Source organism: Balearica regulorum, chromosome 15, assembly GCF_011004875.1.
Source record: "Balearica regulorum gibbericeps isolate bBalReg1 chromosome 15, bBalReg1.pri, whole genome shotgun sequence".
NCBI lineage: Eukaryota > Metazoa > Chordata > Aves > Gruiformes > Gruidae > Balearica > Balearica regulorum.
The window spans coordinates 2,037,201-2,063,233 of NC_046198.1; the positions used below are offsets into that span (position 1 = coordinate 2,037,201).

Here is a 26,033-nt window from a genome sequence, read left to right on the forward strand (position 1 = left end):
AACCAGCTCAATTTTTCCAGCCGCCAGAATACCTTAAGTCACATCCCCATTTCAGACTTTAGCAATGAATAAAAAGGGGTCTCAATTACAAATGCCAACACTCTCTGTGGATAACACAGCTAAGCAGCAGACCATAACGATACGGCAACACTATCTCTGCGAAGGCCAACGCAGCTACAGACAGACCTTCCCAGTGAAGACTGCTTGCCGATGTCTTCCCCGTAGAAGAAAAAACACGAGTTACACAGGAGTTTGTGGATTCCCAGGAGAGCTTTTGTGAAATCCAGAGTGTAACTCCTGGCTCTCTGTGCACATAGCCTGTACGCAAAGGTGGCAGATTTCTACCATACCAGAACGTGGCTCGGAAGGGAGCGATACTGAAGTTGAAGCAAGTTAGTCAAAAAATGAGCAAGTAGAATTCACTGTTAAACAGAAGTCACAACCCAGATTATCCCAAAGTTACAAGTGTATCTGAAGATACAGAAAAAAGGGAATTTTACAGAAGAAACATGCAAGTCATCTCTGCAAAAGGACACACAGTTTTTTTCCTACATTTGTTTGTCTTATGTGGATATAAAAAACCCACCAAAAAAATCCTCAAAAGCCTTGCTACTGCATCTGGGAATAGAAATATTTTATACAGCAGCACCAGAAATTTGTTTCCATCATCAAGTATCCATAGCAAGGTACTATTTGCCAATGTCGGCACCAGTCTGCCAGCCTTCCCATGGCACACTCGCACAGCGAGCCTGCGACGACAGGCAGCAGCAAGTCGTCACCTCTTCCACCGCCCTGCCAACACATGGCTTCAACCACTCAACACACCAGCAAAACAAATCTCACTTTCTCTCCTACAAGGAGGAATACGCGACATAAGAGTCAAGCTGTTTCAGGCAACAAGGATGGTAGTAACTTTCTGGGAAAAGACAATCGGCAGCCTCCCGAGATGCTGCCACTTCCCCTGCTGCCTCCCGTCAAGCACGCTAGACAGCCTCTGCAGTGGAGCCATTCACCGCTGCTGTGAACGGAGTTCCCCAAGCTGTCTTTCGGTGGTGTTTAAAAATAAAATAAAAAAAAGTAAAAATAAAAAAGCAAATCAGAAATCATCACATCTCAATGAAGGGTAGGAAACTACTTCTATTTTCTTTCAAGTCATGACTCGCAGAATATCTACCCACTCTTTGTACGTTTGAGTTTAGGCAGAGAAGGCAGATACCGACCAGGAAAGTGAATACTGCAATGCCTTTACCTCACTGAGCCTCTTCTGTTTTCTGTTACAACTGAATGAAGGGCAGGTTCAGCTCTTGTGCCACCTCAGACCTGCAGTCAAACAGTAACGAACGGGGGAAAGGGGAGGAAGAGGACAGGAAAGAATACAAACCTGTGCCACCACGGTCCCTTAGCAAACTCAGCCCCTGACCAGAACCTTACCTGTGGGCACCTACCTTTCTGCCCGTCTCCCCCAGCACAGTACTCTGAAAAAAAGGCGATTAGACACACCATGCATGACCACAAAATAATAAAGGCAGTCCTTTAGAAAACACGAGGCCCTAGCACAGCTCCTTGGCTGTTTGATTGCTCTTACCTTTCATCCAGTTCCTCTAGCCGGCTCTTCACCGTATGGGCATTGTTCTCCTTAGTAATCTTCTGCAGGAGGTAGAAAGTCTGCTGGAACATCCGTAGCAAATACTCTTCAAATTCCATAGGCACACAGTTCTTGGACATCAGTTCATTGATGCAAGACATAGCCAAGACGCCAAGTCGGCCACGCTCCTGTCCCAACACCGAGTTCTGGCTGCTGCCGTTGACAGAAGACATCTTCCGAACGCGGGTGTCGCAGCCAAAGCGAGCAAAGTGGAAAATGGTGGTGAGGAGTGACGGGGTGATACTGGTAGACAAAGGGATCCAGCTGAAGAGGTGTGCCAGGCACTCCAGTGCCAGGGAACATATATATTCACTTTCTGTATCAAGGATAGGGATTGGCTGGTTCAACAATTTGGCCGCACTGGGACTCTGCAACAGGCTACTTAAGAGGTCACCTAGGAAACAAAAAAACACACCTGCATTATAAATCAAGGCAACCACTTCCAAATCCTGCAACTGCCAGCCCTAGCTATGCAGCAAAAGCCACCAGAGCCTCTGGCACTCAGGAAGTCGGCATACAAAGATTTGTCCAAGACGAACTAGCAATTTTTGTATTCTGGAATTTTCTAAGTTTTTGTTCACATGATAACAGCAATGCCACAGGGTGTATTTTAGGAATTTATTATAAAATTTGCTCCCCTCGCAAGGTTGAAAATCCTTGATGTAAACTTGCACAAGTTGTCTGGCACATCCATGTTACACTGAACCTTGGCAGAGTTACTTCTGCTTGCAGATGACAGCTTGTAGATGATGTAAGAGCAGATGTACTGAGTCAGACCAGTAAGGCTACCTTTCCTCAGTGACCAAAAGCCCACCGCAGGCACAGATCACATTCCTCAGCCTCCAAAGGCTTCTTGAGCCAAGTGGGGTTTGAAAAAACTCTGTACAGCCTCAGGATTTATCTTTCATGAATTTATCCAGTCTCCAACTAAAGCCACATAAATTTAATATTTGCACCATCCCGTGACAGAATTCCACAGCTTAACTACACATTGCGTAAAGATGGATTTTGTTTGCGGTCTGCCAGCTGCTAGTTTCATTTCCTACCTCCTGTACCCCAAACAGGGAAAAGAAGTTATCTCTTTCCATTCAGCTTTTACGTGTCACTCAATAGCTTTCTATTGCAGCTCCTCGCTCTCAATTTCTTTGAGAGAATGAAGAGTACTACTTTTCTTATTACTGATATGGAAGCCATTCAATGCCCTCAATCATCTTTACTGCCTTTCTACAAAGCTTTCGTCTCGACTCTATGCCTACTGATACAGGCGGACCAGAACTGCAGCCGCTATTCAGGCACAGAGGAACCTTCATTCCATCCAGCACCATAGCAGTTACCTGGTTTTGACTGCTGCCAATCGAAATTATTGTAGCATGATCTGGGCTGACACTCAGAAGTTAATCCTGCACCCGGAAGGCGAGTTTGGAGCCCATGATTTGGCATGAGATGAGAACTGCTCTCCCTGCCCAAATGTAGGTTATACTTACCTGCATTGTGTTTCACCTCCTGTTTGCCCAGAGACATACGAGATCTTCCTGCAAGTCCTCCGTCATACCTCCTTCTCACTATTCGGGCCATCTTGGTGCTGTTGGCAAGCCTCCCTGACTCTTCACTGAGCCCTGTTCCCAGGTCTCTAACAAGTATGGCCATGAGCATGGCACTGCGGAGGTGACCTACACCTCATGGCAAGAGGGGGCCACTTCCACTTCCCTTTTACCGCCTACCTTCTAACCAATTTTTCAACAACGTAGAGACTCCCCTTATCCCTGGATGGCCTTCGCTTTCTCAAAAGCTTTTAGCAAGAAGCCCTCTTGAAAGCTTTACGGAAGTCCAAGCAGACACCGCCAGCTAGGCTGCCCTTCCCTGCATAAGCTGCCCACTGGCTTGCAGGCTTCCACGGACCACATGCTGAAAAACCTATTCACCTTCCCAGGTTATTCAATACACTTGAGTATCAATAATCTCTTTGGCTTTAGAAATTCACAAGTACTTGCTATGTTACAGAATTTGAAGTTCTCCCCAGAAAATCCGACTTTTTTTTTTTTTTTTTTTTGAAGTGAAATGACCCAACACTAGGAGTACGAAAACAACAGATATGATTTACTGAGCTATTTCCAAAGTACGCAGAAGCATGCATGATGAACGGATTCCTCTTAAGTTTCCATTTTTCATCAAGATCGATGTCTTACATCACTAAATTCATAACTCCCCGTCATATCTCAACATTGTTTCTTTCCCCTCCGCTCCAGGAATTTAAGGCACCGTGCTACTTCAGCTGAATTAGATAACCCAGCACTTAGTCTTATATTAAAGCAGCACCCGTGGTAACATTCACAACTATACAGATATATATATGCTGCAGTGCAAGAGCTGTCTGCATTCTGCTTTCACAGAAGAAGATGTGCTTCTTTCAAATGTCCAGTCCAAACTCCACCAAAAAAATAATCATCTTTTAAGCCATCAACACCAGAAATTGTAAATTAAGTCCCCATAACTCACAGCAGTTGGTCTGAGTACTTTGCACTCAGTTAAATTACTGAAGCTCAGACTTAAGGGATTTTAAGTTATATTTGGTGTCTTTGCAAACAGGTGAGAAATTTACAGGATGAACTGCCTTCATGCACAAGGAGAAAACCCTCAGGAGGGGCTGGGATCAGGCTAGCTCTGCAGAAGTTAAGCATCAGCAAACATTTCTGTTACTCATTTGTTTACCACACATGAGTGAGTATGTCTAAAGAAGGGATTCATCAAATAAAGAGCTATCAATCACGCAAAGACAACATTTGGAGACCGAGAGATTATTGCTGAGTAAATTCTATGCTGATGTAATAACTCAAATGTTTCCCAACAGGACATTATCAGAGTTCCTTTGCTTAAGTGGTATGAGAAATGAGTTTAACATTGTCTTCAAGTGCTATTTAAAAACTACGCAAGACTTGCAAGTAACCATTTCACCCTGCTTCCTTGTACAAAAAAAGGAAGCACAGGTTTTCCAAGTTCCTAAAGAGATTTTGGCTCTGATGGATGATATTAAACATTTATAGGGACTCTGAAGCTTATTTTGCCGTGTAGAACATCTTTAGTTTCACCTGAACGTAGAGAGAAAGAGGTGATGGCCTCATCTAAGCAACAAAGAAGTTTGTCACCAGTAAACAGGAAGACTTTGCTGCATGAATGAGACTCAAATATAACCATATGTGGGTAAAAAGATTTGGTCACCTTATGGATTTCATAAATTTTAAGGACAGAGAAACAATTAACACCTCCAGTGCAGAATATAATGGCAGGGTTTCACTAAACCCGTGTTTGTCCCGTAGTTCGCCTTCCAATCATGTGTGCATCTCTGCTTGTAAATAAAGGCCAGACGTGCAATGCCACGACTGCTGCTCACTGCTACCGCCTTTGCATCCGGCTTTAATCCCCATATGTTCTCCGTGTTAGTAACCCCATCAGTGCTCTTACTCCACCCGGTGACTCTTTTGACCAATTGTATCGCCAAATAGTGACCCAAGGGACCTTTGGTTACCAAAGTAAAGCAAAAGAAGAGACTCCTTCACAAATCACAGAAAGTGAGCAAGCCGTGGACAAGAGGGAAGCACTCGGTGCTCTTCCTTTTGGACTTCAAGAACTTGAAGCACAATCAGTTTCAACATGGAGAAAGTAGTTAAGGTAGAGCACAGGGCAAAAAAAAAAAAAAGAGAAAGTTTCAAATCAACAAGTTTGCACAGGCAGGACCCAATGAAATTAAGCCCGAACTTCTAAAGGAAGTGTCAGTGTAGCCTTAATTACTAGCAATATCTTGACAATTTGCTGTGTATGAAGTTTGTTTTCCTGGAAAGGGGGGAAAGGAAAGACCCAGAAGAGAAATGCAGCATACTTCCACTTTGAGAAATAGGATCTAAAGTCACAAGGTGAATGCACAGGTGGATAAAAGCTGCCTCAGCACAAGCACCATCCAGTGATTCACTGAGGAACTGAGAGGACATCTCCAACAGGGCTTCCACCAACAATCAGTCCAGAATTTCTTCTGCTGTGTGGTTTCTTTTTTTTTATTACAACTCCAGACAACAAAACAGATTTTCTGGGTTGCACCAGTTTAAGTTACTAGCACCTCTGGAACATGCTGTTCACGCAGCGGTACCTGCCCCTGCAGGCATGGTCATGGATGTGCCCGCATTAACCAGCATCTCCTAGCACGCACCTGGGCTCATGGAACAATTCAAACTGTTTTGTACAAATCCAGCATCATTATTAAGCCACTGAGGCACTTGCTACCAACAGTCGATACTAATATAAATCAGGTTTTTACCATGGAAGACCCCAATCTTACTCAACATCAAAGTACTGAGGCTCTTGCTGCCAGGGTGGGTGAAGCCAGCACTCCTGCCCTCTCCAAGCAGCACGCTCACTCTTGCCAAGTGACACGACAAGTTTTGTTCTTTTCTGTTAATATTAATTTCTTCAAAAACTTTTGCGAACTGCAGCAAAATTTCCCCCTAGGGAAATATTTCTTCCCATTTAAGTTTAATGTCTATAAACAAAACAGAAAGTGTCTTAAACTCTTCTACAGGAAAGAAGCACTTGAAATTCTGCTCCAAACCAAACTTAAACATGAAAGTTTTAACAAAAAATTAACAAAAACTTATCACAGGCAGCCGTCTCAAGCTGACTCATGCAATCTGGCCACAAGGAAGTGATCTGCAACACTCAATTTACTGTTTAAGGTTCCAAAGATAAGCGAGACAACACAATTATATCATGTACCTTTAACTCACAGAACACACTGAGCACAACTCTGTATCAGTGTGACCCTGGAGAAATAGCTATCAGACCCACGAGGGTTGCGTCTTCTCCCTATGCACAAGCGGTTTTTATACGTTTCCAGACCCTAAGCCCTTCTTTTTTCTTGTTAAAAGCAGACAGAGCTAAGATCAGAGCTTTTAAACAAAATATTGATTACACTGCATCGTGGTATTTCTTCTCACTTTGTTTTCCAAGCAGCAGGAACAAAAACACAACATGCTGCTGGACAACCTTGGGCAAGCTGAACATAACGACCCGTATTACATCAAAGCACAAGGAACACTGGTGGTCAAGGTCAGCTTTGTGTCTGGGAGGGCTCTCCACATCTGTCCCCTATTTAGCCTTAACAGGATAAGCAAAATGTGCTCCAAGTACAAGGACATAGAAATATATCCTCCCATTTGCAGGTTATAAGAAATAAGTATGTAAATGAGTTTAGATGAGATAAACGCCCACACAAAAGACTGACAGGAATAAGCAGAAAACAAACTTTCACTATATATGCACAAAGTCCTAGCCACTTTTTTTTTTTTAGTTAGGGCTTCAGTTTCGCTCCACTCTGGCTTTTGATGGGCTTACAGCTGAAATTCAGAGATGGCAATGCCAACTCACTGATGTCAGAGCATTTTGCATTGACACTTCAGAAAGCTTCTTGCCATCCGAGGACAAGAAGAACCTAAATGTGTACTCTTCAGTGAGGTGGCATTTTCAGCAAGGCATCCACTGCAGTGGAGATTGCTTCTTCATGTAAAGTTTGTCTTTCCAACTAGAAATTTGCTGGCCCATGAAAAGCTCTAGAAAAGGGTTATTACAAGAGGTTAGTGAAGGAAGTAGTCTATGCCTGATATTGCAAGTTTAAATACATGGAAATATCATCTTGTAGCTTTAGCCGCCCTTACCACTTTCTCCTGAAGTTGGGGATGGTGGTGGAGTGGCAGCAGTAACGCTGTGTTTGTCCCAGATGCTCTCCAAAATACCTGGCCAAAGAGATATTTTTCAGAACAGCCTGCTAAAAGACAGACCGATCTAACAAACATACTGGAGCCTGCAAGAGAACATTTTTAGTGCTTTGACAAGGAACATTGTCTTCTCTTAGCGACCCCAAAGAAATTACCAAGCACTTTTACACATGATCCCAATCCTTCTCCATAAAGAGAGGGACATATGTCGCTATACATCTGCTCTGCTACAGAAGCTTGTTTCATAGTAAGCTGATCCAAATGCCTGCGGGTAGAGTTGAGCATTCAAACTCCAGGAGCAGCCACTACATCGCTCACACGTCGCTTCACTGAACCCAGAATGTGCAAGCTCGTTAGCATCTCAAGGATGGTGAAAGCAGACCATTTGTTTCAAGGCTTCAAGTGCTGTAACGCGTACCTGTGAGGAGCCCAAGCACTGTTTGCACCTGGTCTAGGAGCAGCTTGCGTAGCTCTTCTTTCCGGGCTACGCTAAGATCTTCCCGCGGACATGCCAGTTCTTCCGAAGTAGTTTTCAACATGATCAGTCCCAGAGGGGTGGTCACAGGAGACTGAATTAACTGAGAGGAAAACACATGAATGCAACACATGATGACAACATTCTGCAAAGCTTTCGGCTGACAAACAGGGGTGTTAGTAATACCATTAGCAGTTTACAAGCGCTTGAAGACTGAGGGAGGATCAGTTCCCACAGTTTGCAGCGCTGTGCGTTGAGGGAAGAGAACTGCAAATATTCTATTTCCTGACACATTAATCTATGATGTTGCAACAGTTCAAGTACCATGGGAATCTTTGGGGTTTCAAGAGAGCTGTCATAATGTCATTGCACACACTCTCTGTTCCAGCATGTTTACCAGAAACAGTTTGTTCCTTCTGTTTACTGCCTTCTGCTGACATCATCACTTCTCAGAATTGCCTCAGCACCGGCGGTTTCACCACGTAACAGGGCTGCCACTGCAGCCGCGCTCAAGTCGGGAGCCCGCGCCATCAGCTGAGCAGTTTGCCATTAAAAAGCCCATCCCTTCCCATACCAAGAGATGCAGCCAATATCGGACCGCACAGGAACACCACCTCTCCTTGCGTCTGTATCGCATCTCAAATGGAAATCACATTTACCCTAAAAAGAGTGACTTCCACCATGGACAGAACATGCAGGAATAGGACCAGAGAAAGCAAGGATTTTTGCCTCCATTAGCAAAGGAACAGGATTAAAGACACCTTCATAGAGGGACAAAGTTTTATTTTCAGCTGAAATTCAATGCTGCTCTTCTCTGTTGACCTGGAACATCCAACACAATTCATGAGCTACTCCCTCTGGGAGAAAAAGCCTAAAGCCAATCACAATTACTACAAGTAATCCTTGAAGTCAGAAATTCTGTAACACAGGCTGACCTCAGTCCTAATCTCCTTGACACACCAAACCAGAGACACGCTGAGTTAACACTGCTAAGGCTCCACAGTTTGGTGAAATACGTGGGGGGGGGGAAAGCCTGTCTGAAAGCTCTTAGTCTTAATATACGTTAGCTTTCAGAAAGGAAGCATGATGGCACAGGAGCAGGCAGCTAAAAAAGAAAATTAAAATGGCATGCACAACTTGTCAGTAAGTTGCAAAGAGACTTAATGTCTCTTCTCAGAATATTTTCTGACAATACCAGAAGTTTAGCAATACCACGCACCGGCACATCAGTAACCTTAAACAAATTTCATACCTCAAATTAATTGGGTTTGCAGCATAAGGACAATACAATACCCCAAGTTACTTTTCTTCTCAACCCATCCAATGGTTCAGGAAAAGTTTCTGAGACTATTTAAGAGTACTGGGATACAAGTTAATGGTAATTTGAAGCAACTGGTTTGATTCTTTATCTCAGAAGAAAGCCTTGAGAGGACTCATCTGTAACTCAAAGCAAGGCATTCCACTCCTATGCTACTCTTCTTTATTTTGGGGTCCTGAAGTTCAGTATTAGTGTTTTTCTTCCACTTTCTCTGAACATTTTTGGAAGGTATCTGCTCTAGAAATTAATTTATGGAAACATTTCCCTCTGAAGCTGAGTTCATAAGGAGAGGCTTAAGGAAAAATAGATACCCAAAGTGGGCTCTGCAATCACTTAAGATAACCTCCAAAATGCTAGAAAAGCAAGGAGAAACTCAGAAATTCAATTGCAGATGCAGGTGAAATAAAAGCCAAAACTAAGCGTAGACAGTTGTCTCAGAGTACTTATTGTCAAATTGACAATTTGAGAAGAAATTGCAGCGTGTCGCACCACATGATTACAGAAAACTATCTGAAAAAAGGTGACACCAGTTAGTAACAAGCTCTGTATGCCAAGTTAGCATTTTTTCAATTTTGCAATTAATACCAGATCCATTTGTCTTAAATAAACTCCTTACACTCCAGGACTTCAATTTATTGTTTTTTTATTAAATGACTGCCTTGTGGCTTCTCTGTGGGCAGAGCTGCATTCAAATCATGTAATTATGTCAGCAGAACAAGACTGTGCAGCGCTCCAGTTTTACACTCAGCTTCTTTAAGTCAATTATGCACAATTTTAAGAGAGCTGGAAACAAGGTACTTGAACCAGAAGAGGAGGTTTGCACTAGCCCAGTTAGGCTCCAGCCTGGCTCAGGCTTCACTGTGGAGATACTGAATTACAACCAACATTCAAACTGATGGCACTGTCTCAGCCAGGATCCTCAAATACATACCCTAGTCTTCCTGCAAGAGCCCTCTTAAACACCCCAACAGCATTCCATTAGTGACTTTACGTGATATCTTAGGGCATCTTTGGCTTTTAGGTGAAAAATCTCCAACAGCCACATTCAGAAACTTCACTTTTGAGAATCATCCAGTGATACATCCATAGTTCTACAGATATTTTTCTTTAAAGAACAAGCCACAACCCCTACAGTTTCAACAACTACTCCTAAATATTTAAAATTCAAAGTACAGTTGGTATTTGTTGCATAGTATTATTCCTTCGTCAAAAAACCCCTTATATAACACTAGAAAGAAATGTAACATGAAGGGTTATCTGCAAAATTAAAGAGGAAGAGGAATTTAAGAAGCTGCTTTGTTTTTCATGTAATTAATTAATCTTCATCAAGGGAAGCCACTACTCAAGAAAACAAAATAAATGTCTCTCCTTGAATGAAACCAAGTTTTCCCTTTAGAAACTTCTTACCTGCAAGATGTTAGTGAAAAAGTCATGGTAGAACATTGGCCAGTCTTGCCGGCCAATATCCACAATGACTTTGCAGAGTTTGTTCCTGATGAAGTAAGGCAGAGTTTTATGGTGAGCTAGAAGGAGCTTGGGCAGGCAGCTGCGGATCTCCATTTTGTCTTGAGATGGGACCCCAAGCCACATCTTATTGATTAGGTTCTGGAAAAGAAACAGACCTCCCAAATGAGCTCATCTTAAACACAAAATGCAGGGAGAAAGCACCAGGCAGATCTGCTGCAGGCAAGGAAAAGCTTTCAAATCTATCCAGGCTTCTTGCTGACCAAGCCTGGTCAGTTAAAAATTTAAGCACCTATTATTTGACGTAGTTCAACCTTCTCTGCTGCTGTGGGCAGACCTATAGATAAGGAACCAAGCAGGTATGAGCAGGTTAAACAGAAGATGTTTCTCTTTTGTAAGAGCTCTAACAGGCTTGCCGGGCAAAGCGCTGCAGTGTAAGATGCTTTAGCTGCTCAGCAGTCAGGTATCAACCCTGCTATCTTTAACAACACGTAGAGGCAAGTGCATGCAAACTGAGCTAGGCAGAACAAGAGCAGCTTAATAGAGGGCAAACCCTGCACTACTAACTAACCTGGAATAAGCTTGGCTACCTAATGGGTAATCGGGCAACCGAAGACAGTGATGGCTCAAGGAGCTTGTCTCTTACAAGTCACACAGTGTACAGGGATGAGTTCTAACAAAAACCCAAAACCACAAGCAGATCAGATTGTAGAAGGCCTCCAACATCTGAGTTTCAAAAAAGATGGGTTTCAACACCCCAGAAATTGCTACCAATACCTCTCTGAAGATTTCTGTTAACTGTGAAGTGTCAGCAACCAGCACCTTACTATTGTAACCAGTTTTGGGTCAAGCAGAACCAGCTGGCATGCATACAAAGTATTTCCACGATCATTTAACCCTGCACACCTAGATCTTCCCCTTCAAAAGAGGGGAGCATAACCCTGTATGAAGCAGGAAAAAAAGGGGGAAAGCGAGTTTGGCTTTAGCTCACACTGATGCCATCCAGGTCTCCTGGAAGGTTGCCGTCGGAGTGATTGCCTTGCAGTGACAGGGCACCGCTTTAACAGAAAGCTTTTAGTACACTTAAAACCGGACAAAATCCTTAAGAAGGCAGAGTTGCAAAATTGCTTTCCTGCCACGCTACGATCCCTTTTAGGGGCTCTGGAGCATTAGGAGCTGAGCCTCTGAGGACAACTTAGTGAGGAGGCCTGCTACTGAGACAATGTCTGTACCCATCTGCAGGCACACAGCTTGGAGAAGCCAAAAGCAGGAGATAGTGCAAAGGGGGTTGTTGCAGAAAATGGAAAATTATTTATAGTCAAGGCAGATCCAATCCACAGTACAGAGGTACCAGTTCACAGTGTAGAGGTGCAGAGGTAAATTTATACATTAAATTCCTCAAAGTTGCTTTTGGGGTTTTCTCACAGAAAGTATTTCCTAAAAACAACGAAGACCCAACCAAATGAGAGTTCCTTGATGCAAGTCTAGAATGAGAGTTTCAGAAGCCCCAATAAAACTGGAAGATACTTTAGCTATTACATTCATGCTTTAATGCCCACTGAGTTTTGTCCTACTCATTTGACCTGGAAGTGGCAGCTTTCTCCACCTGCAAAGTGTTTTTGGGCAGATACCATCTTTTCCAAAAGCAAGAAGTAAAAACAGTTCATCTTGAAGGAGACCATGAGGATTTTTATTCCGGATCCACTGCTAACTTCTTAGACATTCTAGAAAAGACAACATTCTCGGAAAGTTTTGGGAACAATCCTTGTGTTTATATACACACTCGTACTGACATTCAGCACTCTCAGACAGTTGAGGATTGAAGAAGTCGTAGACTACAGCTATGAGGACCAGTCAGCTGCGCAGCACTACAGTAGTTAACTTTGGAAATTCAAGCTCCGCAATGGAGAGATCCTAATCTCTCAGCTGAGCTGTGGACTCCTGTCCCTCACTTTTCACTTGGACAGTGATTTCTTTGTTCTGCTCACTTCTGGCCACAATTACTTTTTCAGTACTACTTCCCCCCACCCCTCCAGAGAAGCAGAGGCTCAGTAATCAAACACGTTTTCCTCTTCATGAAAGTCAGTTTAATTATTGCAGACTGCTGCTGTGCGATAACCATCCCCAGAGCAGGGAACACCTCCCATACCATTTGTCACAATTATCCCCTTTTTGAGAGGAAGGCAAAGCAGATTCAGTTTGCAGATTGAGTCCAGACTCCCTGTGCAACCCCAGATAAACAGAGTGAACATTTTAAGTGAAGAAGTCAACAACAATAACATGGGTACCTGTCAAAGCAACACAACTTTTAAGAACAGAGTTGTTTGCTCTATCTAAAAAGTGACCCACTGCAAAGGATAGAAAACCCCTCTGATTTAGAAGCACAGCTCAGACTGCCAACCCAGCCATGGACACAATGCAGAGGCCAAAAGTGGACCAGAGTAAGGCATTACATTGACCAAACCCCAGAATATCGTTAGGGAAAGAGACTGCTCTGGTCACTGAGAAAGCAGCTGATAAGCCAAAACTGTTCACAGAATTCTTTTGTTTCTTCCAGCAGATACACAAATCAATATTTAGGCTTTTAACCATAACTTTGTTCTTTTATAACTAGGTAAAGAGTGGGATGTGGTCTTCTAAAGAGACCTTACCTCTACAACTAGCACATAACCTTGCAGGATGTAGTTCAAGAGCATCAACCACGAGTAGGAGATGTCAGAAAAATAAAAGCAACTTTGTCTTCCCTCTCAGCATTAGAGTTTGCTATAGCTAGTATCAGGTAATCGCGCACATATTTCTGACCATAAGAGCAATAATGCTCTTAAAAGCATTGTGCAGAAAACTCAAGCAGCCTCTGAAACTGTAGGTAATTTGTACTTCGAGATGCCAGGAAATTAATTCTTCAATTTGTGTACAAAGATTCATATTCTCCTACTCCTAGCTTGCCATTAAGCAACCTCTCTAGGAGAGAGCAATAAAAGCATCCTTTATCACCGTACTTACTAGGACTGCCATTTCAGACAAACATTTTAAAATAAAATCGATTGCCATATAAAACTGCAGCAGACAGAAAATGCACTAAGCAGGCAACGGTACACATCTTACCTCAAACACAGTCAAACTGTACATCATTACATAGTCGTTTCTTGTACTTGACAGGAAATAGAGGCACAACCTCCAGGCTCCTATCTGCTGGGCAAAGTTATTTAAAAGCTCCTCTGAAAAAATAAAGTATTAAAAAAACACATTACAATTCTTAAGCTGTAAACAAATCCATAACAATGTACTGATGGCACAGTAATACACTGAGCATGGAAGAAACCCTGTGTTCAGAGAATGACTCAAACAACAAGAGTGAAAAAAAATAACAATAATAATAAAAATATCACACTCCAAAGTATTAAAAGTGATCTAATGATAGGCTTTAACGAAAACAAAATAGGTATGCCATTTTAGAACACAGTTTTGACATAAAAACCACACCAGACTAATAGCTGAATACGAAAACAAATCACACCAAAATGGCATTAGGAGCATTACCACTTTATCTATAAACACCAAATGTTGGGATACCGGCTCACTCTGAAAGACTAGGAGTACTTCAGATGACACATGGTGTTATAAAACACCCTTGTTTTAATGCAATTGCTCCAAGAGCCATTGACTTTGATGTAGGTCAGCACATCAAAAACCTCTCTGAACGCTTGGGTACAGGATTTGGTCATCTCACATCAAGTGACTATGTACCAAATGTGGCAAAGGGAAAAGGTGCAAGGGCTGTTTTACAGACTCAAATTTAAGCCTTAATCAATCGGTTTCTTTCCTGCAACTTAAGCAGGAAAATGGAAGATGCTGAAGGCTTTTACCTTTTCCACAGCAGGAAACCTACGCAATAGGGGAAAAAACCTGACTCGCCTAGTTGCTTGTTCTTCATTTTACCAAATTTCTGGGAGAAGTCTTTCGTGCTGATCATACTTTTGGCACTGAAGTTAGAGATGGCAGAAGTTTGAGAATAAAAGCAAACTGCCTATTTACAGCCATTAACCTAGAAGCTAAGCTAGATCTCTCTTGGTTTTCAGAAGGACAAATTTAATAACACCAGCCAAAATGAAACCTCACTCTTTATTTCTACTTGTCATTTCACATTAACTACAACAGTCTTCTGCTTTCCTTTCTTAATGCTAAACAAATCTGAAGTCCATACTCCATCTCTAGATGGCAGAGGTTTTCCAGGACATACAATTCAACAATGTACAGGCAGAGAAAAAGCCTAACATCCTTCTACTCTAACCAACTTACTACCCTTGATAAAAACCTGCATCTCCATGCTCACAGCAGTAGGCAGTTACCACGGTATCAATTATCCATAGGACCTGTCATGGGATCTCCAAAACCCAAACTATGTAAGCCTTTGCTTCAAGTTCATACACAAGCAGGAGAGGCTAAGATGCCAGCTCGGTATCAGACAGAGCCCTAGAAGCAGCATGAACTCACCTATCTCGCGTTTCCGCTCATTCGTTGTGCAATTGTGGAAAAACTCTGTCATTAGACTCTCCAAAGCCCGTAGCGAGGCCTCTTCAGATGCCTGGGAACGACATTTAAAGGAAAGAGTTAAAACCACCTTCCACTCTTATTTGCACTCAGGAGGTCAGTATCATTCATGGCACAGATGCACCCAAAACCCAACAAGAGCACCAAGTCCAGGTGGAGGGCAAAATAATTTGGAATTTAAACTGCTCATTGGTGTCAAGATTTGTCCACCGCAAGTGAAAGCTTTGGACATGAAGGACCATTTGCTCAGCTAATTAACTAATGAAAGCAATACAAGAAGTTTCCTTTTCCGCTTTTGTTATTGGAATTCATCAGTTATAGCTCAGTGTTTAAGTCCCAAAAAAAGATAATGATCAGAATTACTATATAGCCCTTGCAAAATCACTATAGTTTTGCAACTCTCTGGAGTTGGGATGATTTTATTCTAGCAACAGCTCACCACCAAGCTCAGCCTCTCTAGCTCATAATGGATAGCCTTAGAAAACAGTACTGCCATAGCACAGACCAGGCCATTAGTCATTCCTCTAATGTTTTCAACGCATGCTATCAATAATAAATGCATCAAGATTCAAACCCCAACCTTCCTCTGCACAAAGTAAACCATTAAAGAAAACTGAAAGTTCAGCCTCAAAAGAAAAACAAAAAACAGAAACAAAAACCATGACTGGCAGACTTCTGCAAAGAGATGAACAAGCGAGACAACTTGCAGAAACACTACAGGCTTCTGGTAGTTCCCATTTCCACGTACAGCAGTCTCCCCAAGGACCACCACCGGGCCAAGCAGCGGCAGACCCTTCTCAAACAGCCTGGGGTTGGAGTCAGCCCCCGGGAGAACCGACAACTCAACACAACAGCGTGGGAAGACCAATTCAGCTCTGCTCTCCAAATGGAAATGGATGCTCTGTAGGACACCGTGCATTTTCAATTACTTAGCAAAGAAATACTGAATTTCAACCTACCTTTCTTCTTCCTTCCCCCCCCCCCCCCCCGCTTTTTTTTTCTTTTTAAAGACCTGCTCTAGAAAGCAAAGACTATTTTAGCAAGAAACATTATTAGTGGGAAATTGGCTTAAAATAACCTACAATCAAATCAAAGCCACTTTGCCAGCTTAAGCAAGATCAAGTACCCGTTATCACCTCTCTAATCCATTTATACATGAACTCTGCAAACAGTCCCTTGCGCTGTAAACTTCCCCTTGAAGCTGGTCTGTCAGCCACCATTTCCCAGATAACTGCGGATAAGAGCCTCACTTTTAAGGACTCTACTTCATTATTTTTTAATGATATTAGGATATAGCCACACTGCTATTTCTATGAATTTTTCTTGCACGTTGTTGCAAGTTTCTCCATAGCCTACTTGCTCCCAAGTAGATCCAGATATACATATCCAACATTTTAGTAAATCCCTGCAGTTTACTTCTCTGCTGCTCAATAGAGAATATGTCTCACCAGCCATTTCTGATGTCAAATCCCCAAAAAGGAGTTTCCAAACACTGAGCAGATAAATTTGATGCAAATTCCTCTGGTAAGAAGCACTGTTCTCCCACTCCACCCGCCAAGATCAAGATCACCTCAATTCCCAGAGAAGTGTTAGCTCTTCACACAGGAATTGCAGGGCTCATTTTTGGATAGTTAATTCAATCCTTCTTTAGGAAAAGTAGTTGAGGTAAGTCAATTTTTTTCCCCAAGACTCAAGATTTATTTCCTACTTTTGGAAATAAATTACAGAGTTCTCATAAATCTTGAGCATCTGACATGTCCTCCACTGACTTCAAACTGCCTCGGCACTGAAATTTTGAAGATGACAGAGCCTACTCCTAGAAACACGCTTTATCTTTTTTATATAAAAACACCACCATCACAACGTTCAATGTGTCAAAAGCAAACGGAGAGCACGACGCAAGCATTTTATGTAAAAATCCCAGGCTGGCCAGAATCCAAGGCCAACTTGGGCAGAAAGAAACAGCATGACCTCCAAGATTGTTTTCTTCTCCTATTGGACTTCTCCCAGCTGCTCCAGAGGTTTGGCGAAAGGACGGAGCGGAGTACCATAAATTGTCTGAAGTAATCAAAACTGTGCAAACGGGAAAGCCTTCCAGGTCTTTCCCCAAGCGCACCACCTTCTAGCTATTGGCAAGACTTAAAAAAAAAAAAGGTAGACAGAAACGTTCTGCATCTGCTAATGCCTTTGGGTATTCCTCAAGTTAAGCGTTCCTAGAGCATGAGGTAATAACCCACCTTTCAAGCAAAGGCTCTGATAACTAGGTCATTGTGATAAAGAGGACATGCTGTTGGAGAGCTGCAGAGGAAATTTACTGTACCCGGCCACCCCAGAAAGTAGATTATCTACTGAGGCTACAATAGAGCTGTTTGTAGAACCTGTGGCTGCTCCTGTCTGTGATATTTCCAGCTGCACCTCAGTATTATCGCTCATGTTAACATGCAGTTTGCTTTCTTCTAGGGTTTGGTGTTTACTCTGCACTGAAGAAAAGAACGGGAAAGTATCAGCAGAGTCTCTAAAGAGAGATGTCGATGAATCTCATATGAGCAGCAATGCATGGACATCAACGACTGCCTCTGTCCTGCAGAGTCAGGACAAGAGCAAACCCCATGGGTGATCAGGACCAGCAGCACTCGCTTCACTTTGGTCTGAAATTCAGCCACTTTGGTCAACTGCAAATTTCCTTTTTAAAGGTTTTTACAGAAAGTCATGAAGTCTGGACCATCATTAGCAGAATTTACTACAGACTTTCAGGGTAAGGACTGGCAGTTTGCCTCACCTTCTTGAGGCATTACAAAATATTCAACTATTAAACCAGAAATACTTCCCACTCGTTTTCACAAGTTGTAAAATCTGACCCCTCCACCCCTAACATCTCAGGCCACTCAGAGCTGGATCAAATTGCCGGAAAATGCTGTTTGCTCTCTTCTGTCAACCATTTAAGAAAAAAAAAAACCAAAAACTAAAACAAATCAATTCTATGTATCCCATTTGCAGAGCAGGTAACATGAGCTTTTTACCTTGAAAACATTCACAGTTCACTAAAAACAGCTAAGGTAAGATTTAAGATGCCACCATCCACACTAGCTCCACTGTTTCCAAAGGCTGTGGTTGAGCTGAGACCTGCAGGATGCAGCAGGGAGGATCTCGGCTGCCAGATTCAGAGATCCTCCATCCAAAGATGACATTCTCAGTCACGGTTTGGCTAGGTGAACAAGGTCATGATATGTGAAAATAAGCAAGAAGCTCTAAATACCAGTGCACCGACAGTTACAGTTTCCTCTGTTCCAGTAGGATAGCTGTACTTCGACCTAGACATTTTTTTTCCAAGACAGCATCTTGGAGAGATGTGTCATAGCCAATTCTACCCAAAACAGGTGCCGTTAACTACTGCTGTGCTACGCTGGGTCTGTGCCACGTAGACTGGGCAAACGTCAGGTCTGCCCCAAGTCTGTTCCTGGACTTGCCCTGTCTGATCCAGGCATGACTTGATAGGGATCAGGGTGGGAGCAAGCCACTGTCAGTCCATGTTCTTACCATCCTCATTTTTGCCTCATTAAGTTTGCTAAAGGTGTTTCATTAAGTTATCAAACTACAGGGGTGTAGCTGCTTACTCATACCATTTATCTATGAACTCCAACCTTTAATAGCAGTCTCATAAACCAGAAAAATGACAGATTCACAGCTGAGACTACAGCTTCCTATTTTGACAGAAATTAGATTTGCTACCAAGAACTTGCAAGTTCAAAGCCATTCTCCATCCATCAAAGTACCTACAAAAGGATCTGCGAAACTTGGATGTACCAGCTGATATCAGGGCTATCGCCCAATTACACTTTAAGATGTACGAGCCATTAACTGATTTCTGTTGATTAAGGAAAAAGATAATAATAGCTGCTAACTTACTGCATTTTAGGCTGCTCAAACTCCACTGCACCTCAATAAGGCTCTAGAGAAGCAAAACCTTTGTCCCTTGCTGCTTAAGCCAGGACCCCGTGACAAGTTCGGTTTAGCCTGTAGCCTATGACTAAAGCATTCGGGTAGGACGAGTTACTCATCCAACTCTGGCAAATAACAGAGGAATAATTTTTGGATAGCAATTTAGACATTGCACACTTACTTTAATAGAAGATACCACTCTAATCTTAGTTTGCATATAACCAAAGACATCCCACCCACCCCTTAAAAAAGTACCCGATCATTCTGGAAGATATGAAAGTGCTTTATAAAGCTATTTCAATTTTCTCCAGAAGTGCTTTCATTTAGAGTTCACTTCCTATCTTTTTACTTCATTTTAAGTTCTCTAAAGCGATTGTTTCTTTTAGAGGAAAGCTTTTCTCTAATGCTTTGCCATAAAAACACAAGCTGTTAACCTTTTAATATTTGCTATTAACAGCTCAGTAGAGTATCGATCATACAAACAACGCTCTAAATAGGGAGACTCAGGCTGATGAGGACTGTGACAGGAGGGTTATGTCTGTTGATTCCCCCCCCCCAATGTGTTTGGAAATGGATATCACTCCAAGACAAAATTGAGGTAATCCCTCTACAAAGCTTTTTTTAGTAAGACGTTAATTGCAGTTGCAATGTTACAGAGGTGACTTCAACCATCCTTCAAGGCAGCAGCAGAACACCTGCCTCTGAGGTGGTAGAATGGATTTCACACCACACAAGGTAGACCTTAAAAACACCTCCTTCAGTGGCAGGTAGGAAAAACACTTGCACTGCTGAACCCCAGAAGCCCTCACCACAGACCTAAACCCCCTTCAACATCTCTACTCTTTAAATAAAGAGGACGGGATCTCTCCCTGGTAGGGGAGCTGTTACTCACCACCTCTCTGCACCCCATCGTTTTTAATTCAGACGCCCACTCTTGTTCCATCCCTCCTTTCAGTACCTGCACTGCTGAGGCACTTTTCACACTGTACCTAACACCTACCAGCCCATCGAGCCTCCCTGCACCATATATTGATAGCAAACGGAGATCTTTCACCACCGCAGCCCTGCCTTCCTAAATTTTTTAGAGCCTGCTTCTACATCCCCTTCCTTGCCACCATGTCTCCTACCATCACCAGTACAAGACACACAGTGAAGCACAATTCGGCCTCCTCCTGGTTATCGAGGTTTGGATCTTACCCCATTTTACCCAGCTCTGCTAAAATAAGTATCAGCTACATCTACCAGCTTGGGCTTATAATGGGCAACTCTTCCAGGAGAGGAGGGACTGCCTGAGAGCGCACAACACGAAACTCCGTTGTTTGAAGCGTTCCAAGCAGGAATTGCTGTAATGCCACCAACAAGTCAGTGCCTAGGGTTACGAAAAGAGAAAAAAATCATGCACACACTACAATGGCAGCTGCTAGTATAAAATAACTCATCATCACCCTGCCTTTGCTAAATTACACTGTCCCATCCTCCTCCACCTCGGAGCCTTCTGCTTCCAATTTTGTGCAGTTACTTAATAGTACAGTTATACATATACAAACCACCACACTTGAGCTGCTCAATTTTCTTCCCTCTTTTTTATTATTGTTGTAGATAATTTTTAAGAAAACTCAGTCAAGACTAATTTAATAATACACATACCTAACATGCATATGTACTAAGGTAGTAATTTACTCATTTAAGAATTACCAGGGTGTCTTTCCGAGCCCCTCCCTGCCCGAGCCCTAACATAACATGATAATGAACACATAAACAAGTAATTACACTCTTAGAGAGATTGTGGGTCATTTCAAGCCTGCTTGTGTGGGTCACAAAAGCCTGCCTTTTGCAGCTACCGGCAAAGCACAGATATTATCACCACTTCAGTGAACCTCTGGAACAGCCTTGGGTCACTCGATGCAGTGAAGTCGATGAAAGAAGTGTGGTATTATCTTTAGCAACAAAAGTAGAATTGTGAAGTGTTTTGAAAAAAAAAATAAATAATTGTACGACACCCAACACATCCTCTAGAAAGGATGTACGCATGTTACTGAGAGGCAGAGCCGTGCAGCTCAAAGGCAGCATTACTACGTTTCCAAATAACGAGTTTAAGAGTCTGGGGTTTCACACTTATTCCCAGGGTCTCCTTATCGGTAATCACTCACACAGAGGTCTTAAATTCAGAGACAGCACGCAGACCCCAACGTACGTGCTCCCCAGCAGCACACTGCTGATGGTATTGAGACACAGCTCAGTCTTTATTCTCAGCTTCCTTGTTGCATTTCAGAGATGTTTTTTTGTGGTTTGACGAATCGAAACCAGACTCAACTTCACTCTGTGCTTTGAGAGCAGTTCAGGCTCCTGGTGCCATTTCAAGAGATCCCCTGGCTGCAGAAACAACCTGCTTAGCTGGTTCATTTGTTTCTAGGGCTGCAACTTTGGCAGCTCACTAACGAGACCCAGATTTTGCAAACTCATTTCTGTTCCACCACAATTTAAGCAAAAAAAAAAAATCTACTGTAAAAGTCATGAAGTACTGTTCTACCTCAAGGCAATCGATGGAGGAATACAGGCACTACGCTACTCTCCATCTCCCTGCTGTGATGAAGCTGACGTCCAACTCATCACCCCAGACTGCACTTTGGGAATCAGTATGTTTTGTTTAAACACCAGTTAAGGACCAAAAATGACCAGAGGCTGAACACTACTGCGTGGAACAGGCTATGGCCACCCACCAGTGATAATCTGATTTCTCAAACAGGATAAAGAGATCATCTTACCTGTAAACACTGCCTGCTACACAAGTAATCAGGCACCTTTTTGAATACCTACAGGATCTTATTTCTTAAATCTTCTTGCACAGGTGGGTTCAGTTAACCAGGCATCAGGTTTTAAGGTTGAACTTTGACTAACAGACTCAAGTGTCCGAGTCCAACTCCTTCTAAACCAATAATTCTTAACTGACATAATCAAGTCCAGCAGCCAGCGTGTCCTCCACGCATTTTACATTTGCTTTGCTGTTTACAAAAGATGCTCGTTATGTGAAAACACAGCAAGCATGGAACATTAAAACTCAACACCCAGAAATTCTCTTAGAAACCCACCGAAGGAACAAAATAATCATAGCAAGCTAGCATAAGCAAAGTGAGATTTAGACACAGCACTGTTACAAGCTGCAAGGACGAGCACAAGAGCAATTTATGGGGCCCTGCCGCCTGGGAAAAGCGGGCTGGTCATGTGCCACTGACTTGCCAATTGATTTATTGCGGTTTAGTTGCTGGAAAAGACTTAGCAACACATTATTTCCCCAAACAAGTAGTTGCTAAAATAATGATACACAGAAGTGCAGAAAGATGCAAAGCAGACTACTCGAAATCGATATTCTGCATCACACAACTGCATATCACTATGGCACAGGGGTCCCAGGTGGGTACAGATGGCACTAGAGTCACTTTTTGGATTTAAAACTTAAATTTGACAAGTCAGCTATAGTCATTAGACTTTCCTCAGTAGACACTCAGTTCAGACAGTTCTCAGCTGCTGTCCACCACTTTTGAAACCACCACTGATAACAAATTTTCAGTTTGGGCGTTATCAGGAAAAACACCCCCAACAACCACAAGCCATAAAGTCACAGTGTGCAATTCAGATGGACACTGCACAAGGTTGATCATAGAATCAAACCGTTTGAGTTGGAAGGGACCTCACAGCCCATCCAGTGCCACCCCCTGCCATGGGCAGGGACACCCTCCACTAGCCCAGGTTGCCCAAAGCCCCATCCAACCTGGCCTTGAACACTGCCAGGGAGCCAGGGGCAGCCACAGCTTCTCTGGGCAACCTGTGCCAGGGCCTCAGCACCCTCACAGGGAAGGATTGCTGCCTCACATCTCATCTCCATCTCCCCTCCTGCAGCTTCAGGCCATTCCCCTTGGCCTGTCACTCCCTGCCCTTGTCACCAGCCCCTCTCCAGCTTTCCTGGAGCCCCTGCAGGGACTGGAAGGGGCTCTAAGGTCTCCCCGCAGCCTTCTCTTCTCCAGGCTGAACAAGCCCAACTCTCTCAGCCTGTCTCCATAGCAGAGGTGCTCCAGCCCTTGGATGATCTCCGTGGCCTCCTCTGGACTCGCTCCAACAGCTCCATGTCCTTGTGCTGGGGACGAGTACATGATCAAGTACACCCTTGATCATCTGCCAAGGGTGGTCAGCTGGGCAGATACCAAAATACTGCAAGGTGACTCTGATTCTCTCCCAGAATACAGAATTAACTTAAACTCTTCCAATAAAGTCAAGAAACTTGCATGTCTAAAAGGAAGCAGTTTCACCATCTCAGTGTTTGGGTCCATCCTTTCACTCCCTCCCTTTGTTGGGTTTCCCGGAACACGCCACACTTCAAAGGAGCCTGCAACACCTTGGAGGGAGATCCTGTCCTTTCTTGTGAGGCTGCGCTCGTGCAGGAGCTCCAGGACCACGGTCACAGGGTAAATCACTTCCCTTTTCTCTGCATAAGCAAATCTAGGCTTGCACAAACAGGACCACAAGGCTGGCCCAAACAAATGCATGCAACTTAACTCATTTTGAGATAACGCTTCCCCGGCCATTTTAGGTGAAGTAAACTGAGTTTTAAAAAGGCAGGTGGGAAAAAGATTCCAAAGCCATACTATTTTGGACACAAGTATGTTGGGGAAGGAGGGTATTTGTGGAAGGAATAAAAAAATCCTTATAAAAATTATTTATAAAAAGGTGTTAAGAAAAATGCTTGCATCTTCTTACTCAAATGGTCCAGACCAATCAATACATGAGCAGCAGCATGTAAAATGACCTTAGGAAAGGTACAAAGTGTGGTCTTTTTAGTTGAAGTCTGTTTTAAAAAACATACCTATCTTCAAGTTTTAGTCTTCCTACAAAGAACGCTATTCTTGCTCTTACAGATGGATATTTGATACTTAAAAATGCTAAAAAGCTTGCTCCTCACCACTTGTTTGAAAGTAGCAGCTCCTTTGACCAGACAGGAGACTGGAAGATGCATAAGTGATAGGAGTCATAAACCTGGCATGCCTGGTATCAGCACTAAGCCCTCTAAGATGCACTAACAGATTTTTAGAAACATTTCTCAAATACTTTACTGTCTGCAAAACCGCAAATAAGCCCTCATTTATCTCAACTGATAGACAACTCACAATAATACCAAGACAAACGCTCTGAATCGCAGTTGTTTGCAATTCTAACTTAAGGATTCTCTGGAAAGTACGCACATATGCAGAGTTGGAAATGGAAAGCACTAGGACAAGCAAAAAAGAAAGTGAATGTAAGAAAAAAATAATTATTCAGCATATTTCTTAAAGTGGCACTTCTATTCAAATGCAGTTCCATCTACAGAAAGGCAAACCCCCGCTGAGATGTTAACTGCGCTGCATCCCAGCTGCTCATTTTCCAGGTAGCTCTCTGACATCCACGTCTGCCTGGCAGGATTAAGCCCATTACCTTGGGGAAAAACTCTCCCAACACCAGACTACGCAAAGAAACATCAGTGCAAGGCTTATGGTAATACTTGGGAGAAGGATCATACCTTAACCAATATATTGCACCAGCCAGATTCGATTCCCAAGAGGATATGATTACACTACACAAAAATACGGTATTTTACAAGCCCCTCACCCCCTGTCAAAGAAAAAAAAGACTGTGATATTGGCCAGAGCATTAAAACTTGTGTTGGGCACTTAAGAGTGTATAATGAAACTATTATGGGTAACGCTTACCATGGGAATAACCCTGTGAGCTTTTTTTTTTATTTTAAATGTTTCCAAAGGACAGCACATGCAGAAAGAACATCTAGTCCGCTTAAAGAAAAACAGTATGTTGATATCTGCAATGCTGCTTGGCTTTGGGGTATTTCGCAACAGCAGTCTGCTTCTCACCCTTGCATCTCCTGTAGCTCTGGGCAACCATCGCATGCAGAAGGTTGCAGGGGCTATCTGCCCCGGGACCAGGAGGGCTACAATGGGCCAACACACAACTAGACCTTGGTCAACACAACCCCGCACCAGCGGGAAACAAGAAACAGCAGCTGAAATTTTGTTGCTCCTTCACTATTTCCCCCATCACAAATTATTTCTCCTGGTCTCCTGGGTTGCTGGCAGGAGCAGAGGAGCAGCCGGTGCAGCGCTCAGACACGGACAGGAGCAGAATAGCCTTGCTGCTGAGCACCTACCTCACGCTTGCACAACAGAGTTTAGAGTCTACGGATCGCATTGTCCTCCTCTCTTTTTTGTCCTTTATGTTTGCAAAAAGAAAGCCAAGGAATTGTTGAAAATTCTGTCTTCTCTGCATAAGCAAAGGAACTGGGCAAGCAAATCTAACCACTACAAAGTAGCTCTCTACTGTAACCCTTCCAGACCTTGATTTTAAACACACTGTTCTTTGACAACAGCTACTACTCCAGGAAAACAACCACTGAGACAAACTTCAGTGGAAGAAGCCACCCTCGATCCCAAAGAAAAGGAATAGCGGTATTGCAATGTAGAAAAAAATCTGTTCTGGTTTTACTCATTGAAGCAGGAGAGAATCAACTAAGCACAATGCAGATTTTTCATACAAAATTATCTCTTGTAAGGAAAAAAACCTCGCTCTTTCCTCTAGACGGCTGCATCCCCAAATTCAATGCTGACTTTGGCATCCTGACAAACCAGTATATAAAACAGATGAGTACACTCATTTCTCAAAAGAGGGGACAAAAAGGAATCACAACAATCTCTCTCGGGAAGAAATTCATGCAGCAATTAAAGCCGTAATAAAATATTAAGTCAAACTGCTAAAAATACACAGAGACTCGCTGACCCAGCCACAAACTTGGAGATGCTGAAACAAATAAAAGATAATTTGGAGCATGAATGCGAAGTGCTG

General features: G+C 43.0%; 1 protein-coding gene across 2 annotated transcripts in view; it reads right to left on the bottom strand.

The window, feature by feature from the left end:
* XPO6 (exportin 6) overlaps positions 1-26,033 on the bottom strand; it is a 55,961-nt gene that overhangs the window by 24,205 nt on the left and 5,723 nt on the right. For both annotated transcript variants that reach the window (XM_075767130.1, XM_075767129.1), the window contains exons 2-7: positions 15,156-15,246; positions 13,767-13,879; positions 10,605-10,802; positions 7,823-7,982; positions 7,345-7,422; positions 1,586-2,039 (exon numbers count right to left, since the gene is read on the bottom strand). In XM_075767130.1, coding sequence (XP_075623245.1) covers positions 1,586-2,039; positions 7,345-7,422; positions 7,823-7,982; positions 10,605-10,802; positions 13,767-13,879; positions 15,156-15,246 — 1,094 coding nt within the window. The remainder of the gene's footprint in view (positions 1-1,585; positions 2,040-7,344; positions 7,423-7,822; positions 7,983-10,604; positions 10,803-13,766; positions 13,880-15,155; positions 15,247-26,033) is intronic.